Here is a 15,690-nt window from a genome sequence, read left to right on the forward strand (position 1 = left end):
AAAAAACTGACAGCGAGAGATTGTCACAAGCCTCTCATAAAGTTGGGTTTTTTTTCCTGCGACCAATCGACCATTGAGATTTTGGCTAATGTTTTTTGGGTCGACCAGTGCTTGGTCGACTATTTGGGTCTCTTCTTTTTTTAACCTTAAAAAATTAGAATTGAATCGAATCGTGTATCGAACCATGGGTCAGAAATCGAGATACGAATCGAATCGCGACTTTGGTGTATCGTTACGGGCCTACTACACACAATCTTAAACAACTGTATTCTATACTTTCACTTTCTCGAATATAAATCGAGTCCAAATAAAATGCAGCATATAAAAATATCTTAATTGATGGCCGTGATTACGATCATTGCGGGGTCGCTAGAAATTTGTGGTGTCAAAATGGGGTCACGAGCCAAAAAAGGTTGGGAACCACTGCCTTATGATCGACTGTTTTTGTGACCATGGTATTGTTTTTTTTGTGTTTTTTGGCACCAGGATGACATTTATTTCGTTAAACTTATTTACCCTTGATATTTTTTCTCCACTGTGTAGAGCCACGACAACATTTACGATGATCCCTATCAGCCAGAAGTGGACTCACAACGAGAAGCTTCGTCGTCTGGCGGTGGCGGCGGAGGAGGAGGAGGAGGGGGAGGCCGGCGTCGTCGAGGCAGAGACCATTTTGCCACCATCAGGACGGCCTCACTGGTCACTCGTCAGATCCAGGAACACGAACAGGGGTCGGCCCTGAGAGAGCAGATGTCTGGGTAAGACTACGGTCACGGAACCGGTGTTCATGCCACGTCTGTGTCTCTCAGAGCTCACCTAACCCTGCACCTCCTCACAGGTACAAGCGAATGCGGCGGCAGCACCAGAAGCAGCTGATGGGCCTGGAGAACAAGCTGAAGGCAGAGATGGACGAACACCAGCTAAGACTTGACAAAGAGCTGGAGAATCAGAGGAACAGCTTCTCAATGGAGGGTGAAAAACTGTCCAAGAAGCACCAGGCCATTCTGGAGAAGGAGGTGAGGAAGGAGCAGCACACAGGCAGCCAAGAGTCTTCTACAGTTCTTAAAGGGACAACGAGGAGTTTTGGAAAAGCGAAGCGTTTTCACACTACATTTTTGAGCCTCCGCGCGCACCGTGAAATTCTTTGACCGGCGCAAGACAGACTCATGTTTTCATTCATCAAGAATTAAAGTCAGAGGTTCGAAGACGATCAGATACCAACGTAGTTCCGACCATAAACGGTGATTCGGCAGCGTTATTCTCATGACTCGCCGCAAAACCGAAAGTAAGGAAACACTGGTCGGCTCGCCCAGCATTTCCGCCACCACTAATAATAACAAAATAACGATAGAGACAAAACAATATATTTATCGAAAATGGGCCCATTAACAAGTGTGGGTAACGTAGATTCATCCACATTAATATGAGACTTTTTTATTGTCACAGAATTTTTCATTCTGCCGATGGAGAAGCTCCTTGTTGTCCCTTTTAACTTTTTGTAACATGCAGTAAATATTCCCATATTCTGCAGATTCACTCTTTATTTTGATCTACTGAAGTTGTTAATATGCGTATTTGTTCTTTTTTCCCAGACAAAGGGTACTATGACTGAAGAGAAGAAGTTCCAGCAGCACATACTGGGCCAGCAGAAGAAGGAGCTGACCAGTCTGCTGGAGAACCAGAAGCGGCAGTATCGACAACGCAAGGAGCAGCTCAAAGAGGTGCCGGCCGATACCACACTGATCTGAAACCACCTGGATAGAAACACCATTGTCCATTGTCCTCTTGTATTGTAGCAACAGCACAACCATCGGCTTGATGTGATGTAAATTTGATGTGATTTACTCCCCCCCTCTGCTCCAGGAACTGAATGAAAACCAGTCGACACCAAAGCGAGAGAAGCAGGAGTGGTTGGTGCATCAGAAGGAGTGTCTACAGCAGCTGCAGGCGGAGGAGGAAGCGGGCCTGTTGCGACGGCAGAGGCAGTATTATGAGCTCCAGAGTCGCCAGTATAAGAGGAAGATGCTGCTGTCACGCCACAACCTGGAACAAGACTTGCTGCGAGAGGTACCCATTTCCTTCTTTCACTGGCAAATCAATAATGAACGAACAAAATAATTCTCCTTAAAACATTTTAAATCAATAAAAACACATCAGCGTCAGTGAAATACATTATACAGTATAGATACGAGTTGGCAGATCAGTGGCGCCACCACAGATATTTCACCACTGCTTCTGTCAGGTTTATATTTTTATTATAGAATTCACTGGGGGAATGATTTAGAAAGTTACTGTATTAAACAGATGCTCAAGTCTTGTTTTCCTTGAGCAGTGTGGAGATGGGTACTGAATAAATTACATCAATTTAGATCAATATTGGTAATTTTATTTTATTAAAAAAATAAAAATAAAAAAACCTACCTGTTTTCGGACTTGGATATGATCCATGTTCTTATTTGACTTTTAAATAATAGATCAAGAGAGTGGATTCCTGCTGTCAGACATAAACTCTGCTCACTTGATTTGCATTCTGGTAATTGACAAAACATCGGACAGATTTTTGGACAAAATCTAGTCCAACACTACTGCTTACTCGTAAAATAAGTGTTAAATAGAGACGTCTTATTGATGTTGAATGAAATGTAAATTATGTTCTTTTATACTAGAATAGATATGTATTGACATGTCTTAATTACTCATTGCACCGTAAATTGTCAGATAGATGCCGGTCTCTTATACTGGCTGGGTCTGCCTACAGGTTTGAGCAAAAAAAGCCGGTCTCAATTAGAAGCCGGGTCTATTTCTATTTTCTGCAAGTTCTTATGAATGTACAAAACCTCTTAAAGCCCACGATCGCTCGTTTGAGCAGTTTCTAAGCTGCTTAATTCCTGCTAGAGTTTTCAACTGACCTGAAAATTAAAACACGACCCGGTCCGACCCACGGGTGTTGAAGCCCGGACCCGAAGTAGCCGGACTCACGAGCATTAATTCTCAGCCCGAACGCAGCCAAAAGAAACCCGAGTTATTTATGTGTTTTCAACCCGAACCCGAGTTTAATCGGTACAGATTAAACTTCTGACTGTTCTCTGGATCCGGCTCTTTCCTTCTATTCTTAGTCTTTTAAACAGTAAGAACAGAGTGATCTGACAATACTGTATTTTCCATCTTTACCAAGCATAAGATTTGTTCAAAATTAAATAAAAGCCTGTCCCATATAGACACCTGTCTCAAATATAAGCTGGGTCAGTTCGGCAGTTGAAGCAAATAAGAGCTTCTGTTTGAGATTTTGCAGTATTTCCATATGTATACTCAGACTAATACATAGTAAGTCATAATCTTAGTATTTCATCATCCCTCCTGTGTTGTCTTCATCGTCTCCTCTTCTCCAGGATCTGAACAAGAAGCAGACTCTGAAGGACCTGGAGTGTGCGATGCTGCTGCGCCACCACGAGTCGACCCAGGAGCTGGAGTTCCGCCAGCTGAGCCTGGTGCAGCGCACGCGGGCCGAGCTCATCCGCACGCAGCACCAGACGGAGCTCACCAACCAGATGGAGTACAACAAGAGGCGCGAGCAGGAGCTGCGTCAGAAACACGCCGTGGAGGTCCGCCAGCAGCCCAAGAGCCTCAAAGTGAGTGAGAGCACCCAGAGCCCGGGGTCGCCCGAGGAGGGACAGACCCGGACGCCAGAGGGGCCGGGGGGCAGCTGGGACAGGGAGGGAGGGGGGGCGGAGGAGGGGGAGATGGGGAAGGAGAGGGATGTGGTAGCTAAGGAGATGTATGATGTTGAGGATGAGCTTGACGGAGCAGCTTTTAGAGAGGGAGGGGGGATGAATGGCAGCAGCGTCTCTGAAGGGAAAGACGAGGTCGAGGATGAGAGTAAACAGAAGGGAAGTGACGACAGAGAGGAGGATGATGAGGGCCAGAAGGAGGAGTGGAAGATTGATGATGAAGGGACAGAGACCAGGGAGGTAGAAGGAGTGCAGTGGGAGTACGAGGAGGACCACGGTAAGACGACTCACGTAGACACTGATGATGATGAGGAGGATGATGAGGATGATGATGATGAAGAGGAGGGCAGGGGTGTTGCAGACGGCTGCCCCTCGGAGCTCATCTCATTCCCGTCGCTGGAAAAGAGGCGACTGCGCGAGCGAGAGATCGACGAGCTCTCCGAGTTTTATTTCCCCGACACTCCGGACGAGTTGGAGCCCGCCCCCGGCTCCGCCCCCTCCCCCTCCCCTCCCCCGCCGCCCCCCGCCCAGACCTCTTTCCCCTCGCTCTTCTCTCACGCGATCTGCCTCCTCCTCTCCCTCTCGGCCGCCGCCCAGCCCTCCAACCTCACCCTGCTGCTCCTCTCCATCTTCCTCCTCTCGCTGCGCCGCTCCCCGCCCCTCCCGTCCGTGGCCTCCGTCGTCCTCTCGGCCGAGCTCGCCATGCTGGCGCTCTTCTTCTCCTACCTCATCCTCCGCTCCTGCTGCTCCCTCTCTCTCTCCACCTACCTGTCGCTTAGCCTCTGGGCCAGCGGCCTCTTTAGTCTAGGCCTCTCCCTCAGTCTGGGGATCTATTACATCCCCATGATACTGATCTCGGCCTCCTTCCTCAGCTCCCCCTCCCTCTTCCTGTCCCTCTACCTGGTGGTGGTGCTGATCGTCAGGCCGGCCCGCGACTTCCTCCAGCGCGCGCCCCGCAAAGTCAACCGCCTCTGCATGCGAGTCCTCTTCCGCCTCCCCAAGCCCCTGTTCGCCATGTGCCAGTCGGTCCTGGGCGGCATGGCTGAGCGTAACCTCTATGAGATGTTTCCCAAAGCGGGCCGCAACTGGGGCGTGCGCCAGTCCAAAATCCCGGTCCCCCTGAAGAGCTTGTCTTTAGAGCACCAAGCTCGTTGCGGCAGCGCCTCTCCCTTGGCCCGGGTCCTGCTCTGGATGAGGCGCTTCAGCAGACGGCCCCTCGGGCTCCTGGCAGACTTAGCCAACTCTGTGGTGCTAAAACTGGCCGCACAGGCGCTCAAAAAGCTGCCGCTCGGCGTCCGCCTCAAACTCCAGACTCTGGGCCTCCTGAAGAAGCAGGTCCCGAGCAAGCTGCCCCGACTGCTGCCCCGGGAGGTGAGGGAGAGGAGACAGAGGGAGAGGAGGAGGAGGGAGAGGGAGAGGCAGAGGAGGGAGGAGAGGGACAGGATGTATCGGGAGGAAGGCAGGTGGGAGTGCGGGTTGAGGCGAACGTCATCCGGAAGGTTTGTCAGGGGGAAGATCAGGCCGTGGAGATAGTGAGAGTGCGAGACAAAATCGAAGGAAAGAGTGGGAACATGTGCTGCTGGTTGTGTGTGTGTGTGTGTGTGTGTGTGTGTGTGTGAGCGTGATCATGATCGTGCTCTATGTTCCATTGTTCGACCATCGTGTGTGTGTGTGAGATCTTGGGTCCACATGTCTCTCTCATTACATAATTCCCAGACCAGTTTTTGGTCACATTTCTTAAAGATGAGGTATATCTTCCCCCCGCCCCCTAAACATGCACACACACACATCTTTGAACCCGTGTGCGCTGGCTGAAAGTGATTTTGGCTGTCGAAGCACAACCACAAACAAGCCGTACTGTTGAACCGGTGGGCTAAACCTGCAGTCGAACCCACACCCACGGTTACTGTACCAAACCCAGTGAAGTTTTATCATTTCATTATTGTGCTTTTTGTAAAAGTTCCTTAAAGTTTCTTTAATTTTATTATTTTGCTCTTATTTTGTAAGACAATTGTTTTTATGGTTATTTTTAAGACCGTTTTTGTGCAATGGTTTCTTTTCTTCTATAGTGGTCTTATTTCATAGGGTCTCATTTGTGCGCTGGTATCTCAGTGCTTAGAACAAATAGAACAGTGTTACGTATAAATCCACTCCCCCAAAGCTTGAATACTGTGAAACAAAGAAAACAACAGATGCTTAATAATTTCACTAACATCACCCTGAACACTAGCTCAGTTAGTATGGAAGTGCAATAAAGAGCTGAGCAGCAATATCCAGGAGGACCACTCTAAGACATTCAACATTATTTGAAACATGTTTTCTATGTTTAGTGGAAGTGGAAGGAGGAGGAGGTTAGAAGAAGGTCTTACTTTATTGGACTTAAAATAATAAAGATTGGGGCCATTTAGCTGGAACATAACGCCCTCCCAGTTCATTGTTCACCAGTGGATGATATTAATAGCGTTCATAGCTTTCAATAGCTTTTTTTTTTTTTTTTTATTGCACTTTTTGCAATAATCTTGTCTTGATTTACCGTGTAAACATTTAGTTATTTTCCCCTTAATACGCGTATGAATCAGCAGTTAAGTGCCTAGTTTAAACTGTTTACACAAATCTACGTAGTCTGCTGTGAAGTGACGGATCCTGAGCTGATGACGGACACATAAGAAAGCAGATCTACTAGGAGTAGTAAAAGTATAATATAATAAAAACCTATTTAATATTTCAATAAAGTTTTAACTTATATGAAGCCATAGACAATCTTTTGAGACACACAATCATAAAACAAGTCCAAAGATTGAAGAAACTACTGAATGTGAAAGAAGATATCCGGTTTATTGCAGACATATGTTTGATTTTGCACTGTCTCGAAGACGATTCAAAAATGAAACCAAACGTGGGAGAACATTTCACAAGAGATATGTTATTTTCACGACTGATTAATCAGCTGATTTCATTTAGGAGCCAGAGAATGGTTGACACATTTATTTTTTTGCTTTAAAAAGAAAAAACTAAAAGGGCTAATTGTTAATCAACGATAATTCTCTGTAAATCAACCAATCAGTTAATTATTTCAGCTTCACTCGGACCAATCAGAGTCGACATTGTGCCGTTTTTATCTTGTACCTTTGCTGCAGATTTTATGACTAAAACACAAGATAAAATGAAGCAAAATTGGTGAAAATGTGCAGTTATCATATCATCAATGACCTGTGAATATAGAGAATTTAAAATTTGCTGTTCTGCAAATGAAGTCTGGTTAAACAGTAAAATGCTGACTATACACATGCAGGAATATTACTGAGTAGGAAAAACTCAAACTTAACTGTACTTTGACCCAGGGGAACAAAAAGTAGGGCACTTTGTTTTGAGTGACCTGCGTTTGGGAATATCTAGCTTTAAAAAAAAAAAAAAAAGACATTTTATAAACATTGTTTTATTTGAATGTAACATGTTTTTTTTGTTTTTTTTTGCCATTGATTTTACATTTGTGTTCCAGTATCGGTTATTTCCTGTTCCTCTGTGTATGTTTACATGTTTGTATTCTGTTTTGTTGTGACACCATCTGAGTGTTTGAGTTTCCACAGAGTTATATCACCTTGAGTTTTTTTTGTTTTTTTTTTATTTAATTTATGCAGTATTTATAAGACTAGTACTGCATTCTGTTTGGCAGCCATTTTGTTGTCCTCTTTATTCTCATTTTAGCTGCATGAGTGTTTGTCGGCTGCGTGCTCGCAAGCATAGAAAAATATTTTGTCATACTTTCAGTTTTTTTTTCTTTACACAAAAAAATAAATTCTTTTGTGTGTAAAATCATTGTCTTGTTTGTTTTTATGATTTTGTTTCCATTATTACCATGTCTTCATTAGTTTCCTTTTCCCCCTGATCTTTCAACACAACATATTGTAAAGGAATCTCCTTTTTCCTTGTTGCTCATCATCCTTTCCTCCTGTATCATCACTCATTTTATCCCTGTTGTGTCCCTCCCTTTGTGTAAACGTTACCTTAAACCACACCAGCAGCTCCCACTTTGCTTAGGAACATTTTTAATCCATGTGTAAGGTTGAATGCACCTACGTTGTCCATGTTTGACATCAGAATTGATTTATTTTTCACCTGCATCTCAATGTTAAATTCTCAACTTGGTTCATATTTGGTTAGAGATTATTTTTAATACTTTGACCAGCTGCAATTTTGTCTGTGCATCAGTTTGACAAAATTTAAGTTTTTTTTTTGCAGTGAAAATCCACCACTCATTTGAAGCATAAGTAGATTAAGTGTTTTATCTACTTGATCCTTTAGATGTGAAAGCAGGTTTAATTTTTACAGTTTAGTTGAAGTTGCTGCTGAATGCCTGAGACTCTTAGAACATTTTTACAAAATTCCTTGACTACATTTTCTGTGAATTTATAATTGAGCAGTATATAAGAAAAACATCTAAGTATTAGGAGTATAAAACGCCAAATTTTGAGCCGATCCCTCACCAGGTTGGTGTGAGTGGTTTGATCAGTATGAGATCACCTCCATTTTTTCTCATGGACAAAAAAAAAGGAAAACATACATCTGTCTGAAACACATTGAACTTATTGAACATTTGACAGGTATCTGTTCTTCCACCAGACATCTGAGCATTTTGCAAGTCATCACAGAACAGTGTAAAATGTCACCGTTTCCCCTCATCATGATTTTGTGCATTTAACCCCCCCACCACCCTGTTCATGTCTAAAACCACAGGAGCTCTTTAGCCCAGCTGCTTCCGTCTCTCTTCTCTCCCCTCCAGTCCAAAGAGCTTCAGATTAAGCGTCAGTTCCAGGACACCTGTAAGATCCAAACCCGTCAGTACAAGGCGCTGCGCAACCACCTGCTGGAGAACACGCCCAAGTCGGACCACAAGGCCGTGCTGAAGCGGCTGAAGGATGAGCAGACCCGTAAGCTGGCCATCCTGGCCGAGCAGTATGACCACTCCATCAATGATATGCTGTCTACACAGGCTGTGAGTAAGGCAAGGAGACGTCGTTCACTTCACACTCGCACCACACCAACCAACCAACCAACCAACCACTGCTGTGCCTGGCCTGGGGGCCTTCCTGCCCGCCACCCGCCTGTCTGCCTGTCTGCCTGTCTGCCCCCCCGCCCGCCAACCAGCCTCCTCCAGTCCCCCAGTGTCAGTCTCCACCTACACACACAGCAAACTCAACACTGCTCTGTGTTTCCTACTTTGAAACAGTCCTGTGCCAGTCCTTTTCCAAAACATCCCCTCAACCCTGAGTGTTCTGGAGAGGCAGCAACTCTGTGATCTGACACTACAGACTGACACACACTACAGACTAACAGACACTACAGACTGACAGACACCACAGACTGACAGACACTACAGACTGACAGACACCACAGACTGACAGACACTACAGACTGACAGACACTACAGACTGACAGACACCACAGACTGACAGACACCACAGACTGACAGACACCACAGACTGACAGACACTACAGACTGACAGACACCACGGACTGACAGACACCACGGACTGACAGACACTACGGACTGACAGACACTAAGCAGAGACGACAGCTTTAGTTCGATCACATCGCAAAACACTGATTTCAGCCTCACAGTTAAACTACAGTCAAACAGAATCTGCAACAGACTCTATCAGTTTAGTATTGTGCTCCTATAACATCATGAGACTTCCAATAGTTTATTGATGCAGCTTTTTTTTATTCCACACGCTCCACTTCTTGTCAAAACCTTCTGCCTACATTACCAACAATGCATTGCAAGTCAATCTCTGACTGTTCTTGGTCATTTCATTTGTGAATTCACGGCGATAAATCAACATCATTGAACAGAAATCAGATGAGTCCATCCCGACATGGTTCGTGACCAACAACATACGAGCACATGACACTAACACAACACTACGCAACTAGAGACACAACGCATTCCTTTTCATTTCAGGGACTGTACACAAATTATAGTTTTCTTTTTGGAGAACAGACAAGAGTCTTTCATTTTGTCTTGCCTCAGACTTGTATTTAATTTCATATATTATGCAATTAGCAGTTAAAGAGATAGTTCACCCAAAATTCAAATTTCACTCATTATCTACTCACCCTCATGTCGACTAAGAGCTGTGAGAATTTTCAGAGTCCTCCGTTCCTTCTCTGAGTTACGGGGGGGTCCGCGCAGCAGTATTTGTCCATATAATGGTTGTCAATGGATACCAACTTTCTTCGTCCAAAAAGACACATCAAAAAACATCCAAATACCTCCATACTGCTCGTCTGTTATGTCCCTCTTGTATTGAAGCCCCGACATGAGAAATTGTTCCACCGGTCAGTGCAAATCACGCAAGATTTGCACTGACACAGGAAGAGCAGTGAACTGAGACACTGGGAGCTTCTGCTACAAACAAGCTTAAAATATAGACTTACCGGTATTTAATTTTTTTTTGGAACAATTTCTCATGTTGGGGCTTCAATACAAGAGGGACATTACAGACGAGCAGTATGGAGGTATTTGGATGTTTTTTGGTGTGTCTTTTTGGACGAAGAAAGTCCATTCACAACCATTATATAGACAAATACTGCTGCGCGGACCCCCCCGTAACTCAGAGAAGGAACGGAGGACTCTGAAAATTCTCACAGCTCTTAGTTGACATGAGGGTCAGTAGATAATGAGTGAATTTTGAATTTTGGGTGAACTATCCCTTTAACATCAAAATAATAATGCTTAGGATAGTTAGGACAGCAAATGCCACTTTACACCTCACAATTTAGGAGATAGTATTCAGACCCTTACTTATGTTGAAGTACTAATACCACACTGTGAAAATACAGATTTTTATATTGAAAAAGTAAATAAAGTAAAATAATTTCTGCGTAATTGGAAAAATTGACTTCAAGTTTCAGAAGAAAAAGTTTCCAGTAACTGTAAGATAATTATTATTAATACATTAACATCAATAATAGGTAAATACTAATGTAAAGTACTTGCATACTTCAAATGTATTCATATTACTTAAATCCTCTGTAAATGTACTTTGTTGGATTCCTCCACTGCTGCAGAGGATCTTTTATGAAAATACACGTTTCAGTTTCACTCCCACACACAGTCGCCTCTGATGAAACTCTTAACTGCCCAAATCCCCAAATTTTAAAAGTATGACACACGTAGTAGGAAGAAGAGTTTGACGTAATAAAATGTTGTGCTCCCTTCAGTGACATAACATCCTGTGCATCTTTAATTACCTGACATGGCAGCGTGCCACGTAAGCCCAGTAAGCCAAATCCCTGCTGCCCTTGTTTGTCCGCACATCTACTCCTGCAGTGGTTCAAGTCTTTGTGGAAAGGTTAGGTACACACTGATTAAACCAAGTCCTGAGGCCAGAGGATTCATTTCTCTGTATTTTTACATGAAGAAATGACTTTTAATTTGTTTTCCAGAAGCAGGCTTTAAGACAAGCAACACACAGGTCACAGTGGTTCAACATTTACAAGCAATTATTTAACTTTTTTACATTTGTTCTCTAGGTTCTCTATATCCTCACATTTTGAAACGATACCTTCAGTTTAGTTAAAGGGATAGTTCACCCAAAATTCAAATTTCACTCATTATCTACTCACTCTCATGTCAACTAAGAGCTGTGAGAATTTTCAGAGTCCTCCGTGCCTTCTCTGAGTTATTTGTCCATATGGTTGTCAATGGATACCAACTTTCTTCGTCCAAAAAGACACACCAAAAAACATCCAAATACCTCCATACTGCTCGTTTGTAATGTCCCTCTTGTATTGAAGCCCCGACATGAGAAATTGTTCCGCCGGTCAGCACTGACACAGGAAGAGCAGTGAACCGAGACACTGGGAGCTTCCGCTACAAACAAGCTTAAAATATAGACTTATTTAATTTTTTGGTGTGTCTTTTTGAACGAAGAAAGTTGGTATCCATTGACCAATGGACAAATACTGCTGCACGGACCCCCCCCGTAACTCAGAAAAGGCACCGAGGACTCTGAAAATTCTCACAGCTCTTAGTTGACATGAGGGTGAGTAGATAATGAGTGAAATTTGAATTTTGGGTGAACTATCCCTTTAAACATTTATTCACACTGAAGCTTTAAGGTAAATCTATTGATTTGACAATTTCTCACATTTACACTGAAAAACGTTTCACTGAAATTCATCCTGAAAGAGATGAGTCCAAAGACAAAACACTGACTGAAGGAAACCATCTGCAGCTCACACTCCTGTTCCTCTCCTCCTCTTCTCTCCTGTGCATCTCCCTCACTCTCTCTTTTCTCTGTTTGTCAAACTTGTCAAAGCTTCTCCTCCTCTCCCCTCACCAACACTAAAAGCAAAAAAAAAAAATCTTCCCGCTCATACAATCCTGTTAAATGCATTTTCATCACGTTCTCCCTCCTGTTTTGTTGCCTCTTAGCTGCGATTGGATGAGACCCAGGAAGCGGAGTACAAGGTGCTGCGGATGCAGCTGCAGCAGGAGCTGGAGCTGCTCAACGCCTACCAGAGCAAGATCAAGATCCACACCGACACGCAGCACGAGAGGGAGGTCAAGGACCTGGAGCAGAGGGTGTCCATCCGCCGCGCGCTGCTGGAGCAGAGGGTTAGACTCACATCTTAACATGTAGCTCAGCAGTTTGGTGAGGTTTATAAATCCATTTATTCAAGGAGAGAAGACTGCAACGTGGAGATCAGTTAAGGTGGCAGCTCTGTAAGCTTCAATACTGTTAGCTTTTGTAACTATCTGCTTTCCTATACTGAGCCTTACACAAGTAACATTAAGTTTTGTACAATTGCAACAGATTTAATGATCATAATTTTCCTCTCAGGGGTTGTTCTGGAGCTTTTGGACGTAGTGTACAATCGTTTTCACCTTAAACGACATCTCAGCCTCGTTAGCTTAGAAAGTAAGACTGAAAGTTCATTCTTGCTCTTAGAGGTAGTTAAAGGTCCAGTCAGTAAATGTCCTGGACTTTTCACTTTTATCACTTTATATCTACATTTGATTTATATTTACATTTACATGACAATTGAGCGGCTTCGTCTGCTGAGGAGGATCAGGCCACAGCGTCCACCACGTGATCAGATCGTGAACTTTCTCAGTGATTAAAATGAGTTCATGATGAGGTTTCTTTTTAATCTGTTTAAAGGGACAACGAGGAGTTTTGGAAAAGCGAAGCGTTTTCACACTACATTTATGAGCCTCCACGCACCGTGAAATTCTTTGACCGGCGCAAGACGGACTCATGTTTTCATTCATCAAGAATTAAAGTCAGAGGTTCAAAGACGATCAGATACCGTCGTAGTCCCGACCATAAATGGTGATTCAGCGGTGTTATTCTCATGACTCGCCACAAAACCGAAAGTAAGGAAACGCTGGTCGGCTCGACCAGCGTTTCCACCACCACTAATAATAACAAAATAACGATAGAGACAAAACGATATATTTATCGAAAATGGGCCCATTAACAAGTGTGGGTAACGTAGATTCATCCACATTAACGTGAGACTTTTTTATAACCAAATAGAAACTCCTCGTTGTCCCTTTAATTCTGCTCTTCAAAAACAAATGGCCGTGTGTGTCTCCCGCTCTTCTCTCAGATCGAGGAGGAGATGCTGTCCCTGCAGAACGAGCGCTCCGAACGCATCCGCACGCTGCTGGAGCGGCAGGCCAGCGAGATCGAGTCCTTCGACTCAGAGAGCCTGCGTCTGGGCTTCAGCAACATGGCGCTGACGGGCATCCCCAGCGAGGCCTACCCCAAGCAGGGCTACTCCAACGCCCCGCCCTCCGGCTCCCGCGCCGTCGGCCACTGGAGCCACGGCATGCACCCGCAGAACATGATGCCGCCGCCGCCGCAGCAGCAGCAGCATCACTCGCGCCGCAGCCACAACAGCAGCAGCAGCAGCGGCATCGGGAGCGGCGGCGGCGGCGACCGCAGGAGCGAGTCCTCCTCGTCCTCCGCCCACGGCCTGGCCATGGCGCTGGGGCTGGGCCGGGACGGCAGGGAGGCGCACCACTCGTCCCGCTCCTCCGCCTCCTCTTCCTCCTCCTCCTCCTCGTCTTCCTCCCACCACCAGCGCCACCACCTGCCCCAGCACTACCACCACCAGAGCACGCCGCAGCTGTACCGCGAGCGGGAGCGGGATCGAGATAGGGAGCGGGAGAAGGAGAGGGAGCGGGAGTGGGCCGGGGCGCGAGGCTCCGGCGGTGACCTGGCCCACCCACACCCCCTGCCCTTCTCCCATCACCTGCCCTCGCGCTCCTCCTCCCAGTCCCTGGCCATGCTGCCCCCCCCGCCGCCCGCCCCTCCCTCCATCTCCGGCCCGTCCTCCTCTTCCTCCTCCTCCTCCTCCTCACAGGGGGGGATATACGGCGGCGGTGGGGGCGGCGGCGGGCTGGGGGTGCGCGGCGCCCCGAGCCTGATGGCCCTGAGGAATAGCCCCCAGCCTCTGAGGAGGACGGCGTCCGGCGGGGGGCCGGGGGGCGCCGGGGGCAGCGACGGGGTCCTGAGCCGAAGCACCTCAGTCACATCTCACATCTCTAACGGTTCACACCTCTCCTACTCCTAGAGCAGGGGCAAGAGAGCACAGGGGGGGGGGTAGCAAGAACAGAGAGGGGGGAGGGGAGGGGGTTTAGGAAGGTAGCTATCACAGGTTGCACCTCAATACTCTCAGTTTGCCTCCTCGCCGTGTTTCCTTTTATTGGACTGATCTCAACTCCCAGACTGGCTGAGGGGGGGCGGGCTGACGTTATTGAGCTGCTCCCTGCTTCTTTAGACTCAGGGTGGGCTGAGAGGGTTTCTCCCATTCTCACAGGTATAACAGAGGGAGGGGGGAATGTAACCACCTGTAAAACCATTGGATTTAAAAAAAGAAAAAGAAAAAAAAAGAGGAAGGTTTGTGTTTAATGTTTTTATCTTTGTTACCGCCTGTACAAAAGTGAGATAGGACGAGTGAACGAGGGACATTTAGCCTTTTTTTTCTCCCTGAGCTGCAGAGAGAGAGAGGGGACGGCAGCCGGGTCTTCTTCTATGATGTTCTACGCTGGAATGGAGAAAGAGAGAGGACAGGGGGAAGAAAGAAGGAAAATGATATTTTTGGGGTTGTTTTTTTGCATTGTGTATGTGCTTGTCTGTAGTCTGTAGTGTCCAGATATTATTATCTCGCAAGCACTCGCAACCTGGGCTCCAGAACAGGAAAAGAAACAGGGGATGGGGAGAATGACTAAAGGAGGGGTGAACTCAGTCTCCAGCCTGGTGGAGACTGGACAACACTTTTTTTTATTGATTTACAACAGTTTACGTTTTGTTGATTTTATTTTTCTCTTTCTTTTTTGTATTAAGTGTATAAAAAAAACACAAAAACAAGTTGCTTGGAACGTCACCAATGCCTTTAAGGGGTTCTTAAAGGGATGTCGTGCCATCAAAATTTTTATTTGATGACTGCAAGATGATTTAAAGCCGAATACGAAAATCCACAGAATGTTTGTAAAGGCAAAGAGACTCTGATCTAAAAAACAAATAAACACACACACACACACACACACATGTACACACAAACAGCTGGGACGAGGAGAAGCATTTGTGAGGACTTGTACAAATACATAAGACAAAAAAAAAAAGCTTTCTGGCATCCATGACATATTGAGTATCTAAACAACATAGGTGTCTATGGGAGTCACTCCGATGCATGAAATAGATGTACAAAAAAACAAAAAACAAAACAAAAAAAGACATTTGTAAAACATGACCAAACACATTTGAAATGTACCGTACTTGTCCAAGTTTCACTGGCATTTAAAAATCACTTGTCCCACATTTTTGATCTTTACTGTACATATTTATGGGAATATTACAAACAAAAACAAGTCATTTGGTTTTATAGAGTAACAAGATAATGATAGTAATTTTGATATATTCAAATGAGTATTGAATTCAAGATT

At 45.2% G+C, this 15,690-nt stretch overlaps 1 protein-coding gene across 4 annotated transcripts in view; it reads left to right on the forward strand.

Moving 5' to 3' along the window:
• Positions 1 to 15,269, forward strand: part of taok2b (TAO kinase 2b) — a 29,032-nt gene extending 13,763 nt beyond the window's left edge. For 2 of the 4 annotated variants that reach the window (XM_085762329.1, XM_085762328.1), the window contains 8 exons: positions 544 to 758; positions 839 to 1,016; positions 1,593 to 1,721; positions 1,864 to 2,067; positions 3,390 to 3,629; positions 8,509 to 8,721; positions 12,169 to 12,351; positions 13,350 to 15,269. In XM_085762329.1, coding sequence (XP_085618455.1) covers positions 544 to 758; positions 839 to 1,016; positions 1,593 to 1,721; positions 1,864 to 2,067; positions 3,390 to 3,629; positions 8,509 to 8,721; positions 12,169 to 12,351; positions 13,350 to 14,318 — 2,331 coding nt within the window. In that variant the 3' untranslated portion in view covers positions 14,319 to 15,269. Of the gene's footprint in view, positions 1 to 543; positions 759 to 838; positions 1,017 to 1,592; positions 1,722 to 1,863; positions 2,068 to 3,389; positions 7,545 to 8,508; positions 8,722 to 12,168; positions 12,352 to 13,349 lie in introns of those variants that run through there. The other 2 variants (XM_085762327.1, XM_085762326.1) reach the window with 1 other exon arrangement.
• Positions 15,270 to 15,690: the final 421 nt, after the last annotated feature.

This window comes from Trachurus japonicus, chromosome 19 (assembly GCF_045865225.1).
Source record: "Trachurus japonicus isolate A0001 chromosome 19, Traja_1.0".
Lineage (NCBI taxonomy): Eukaryota > Metazoa > Chordata > Actinopteri > Carangiformes > Carangidae > Trachurus > Trachurus japonicus.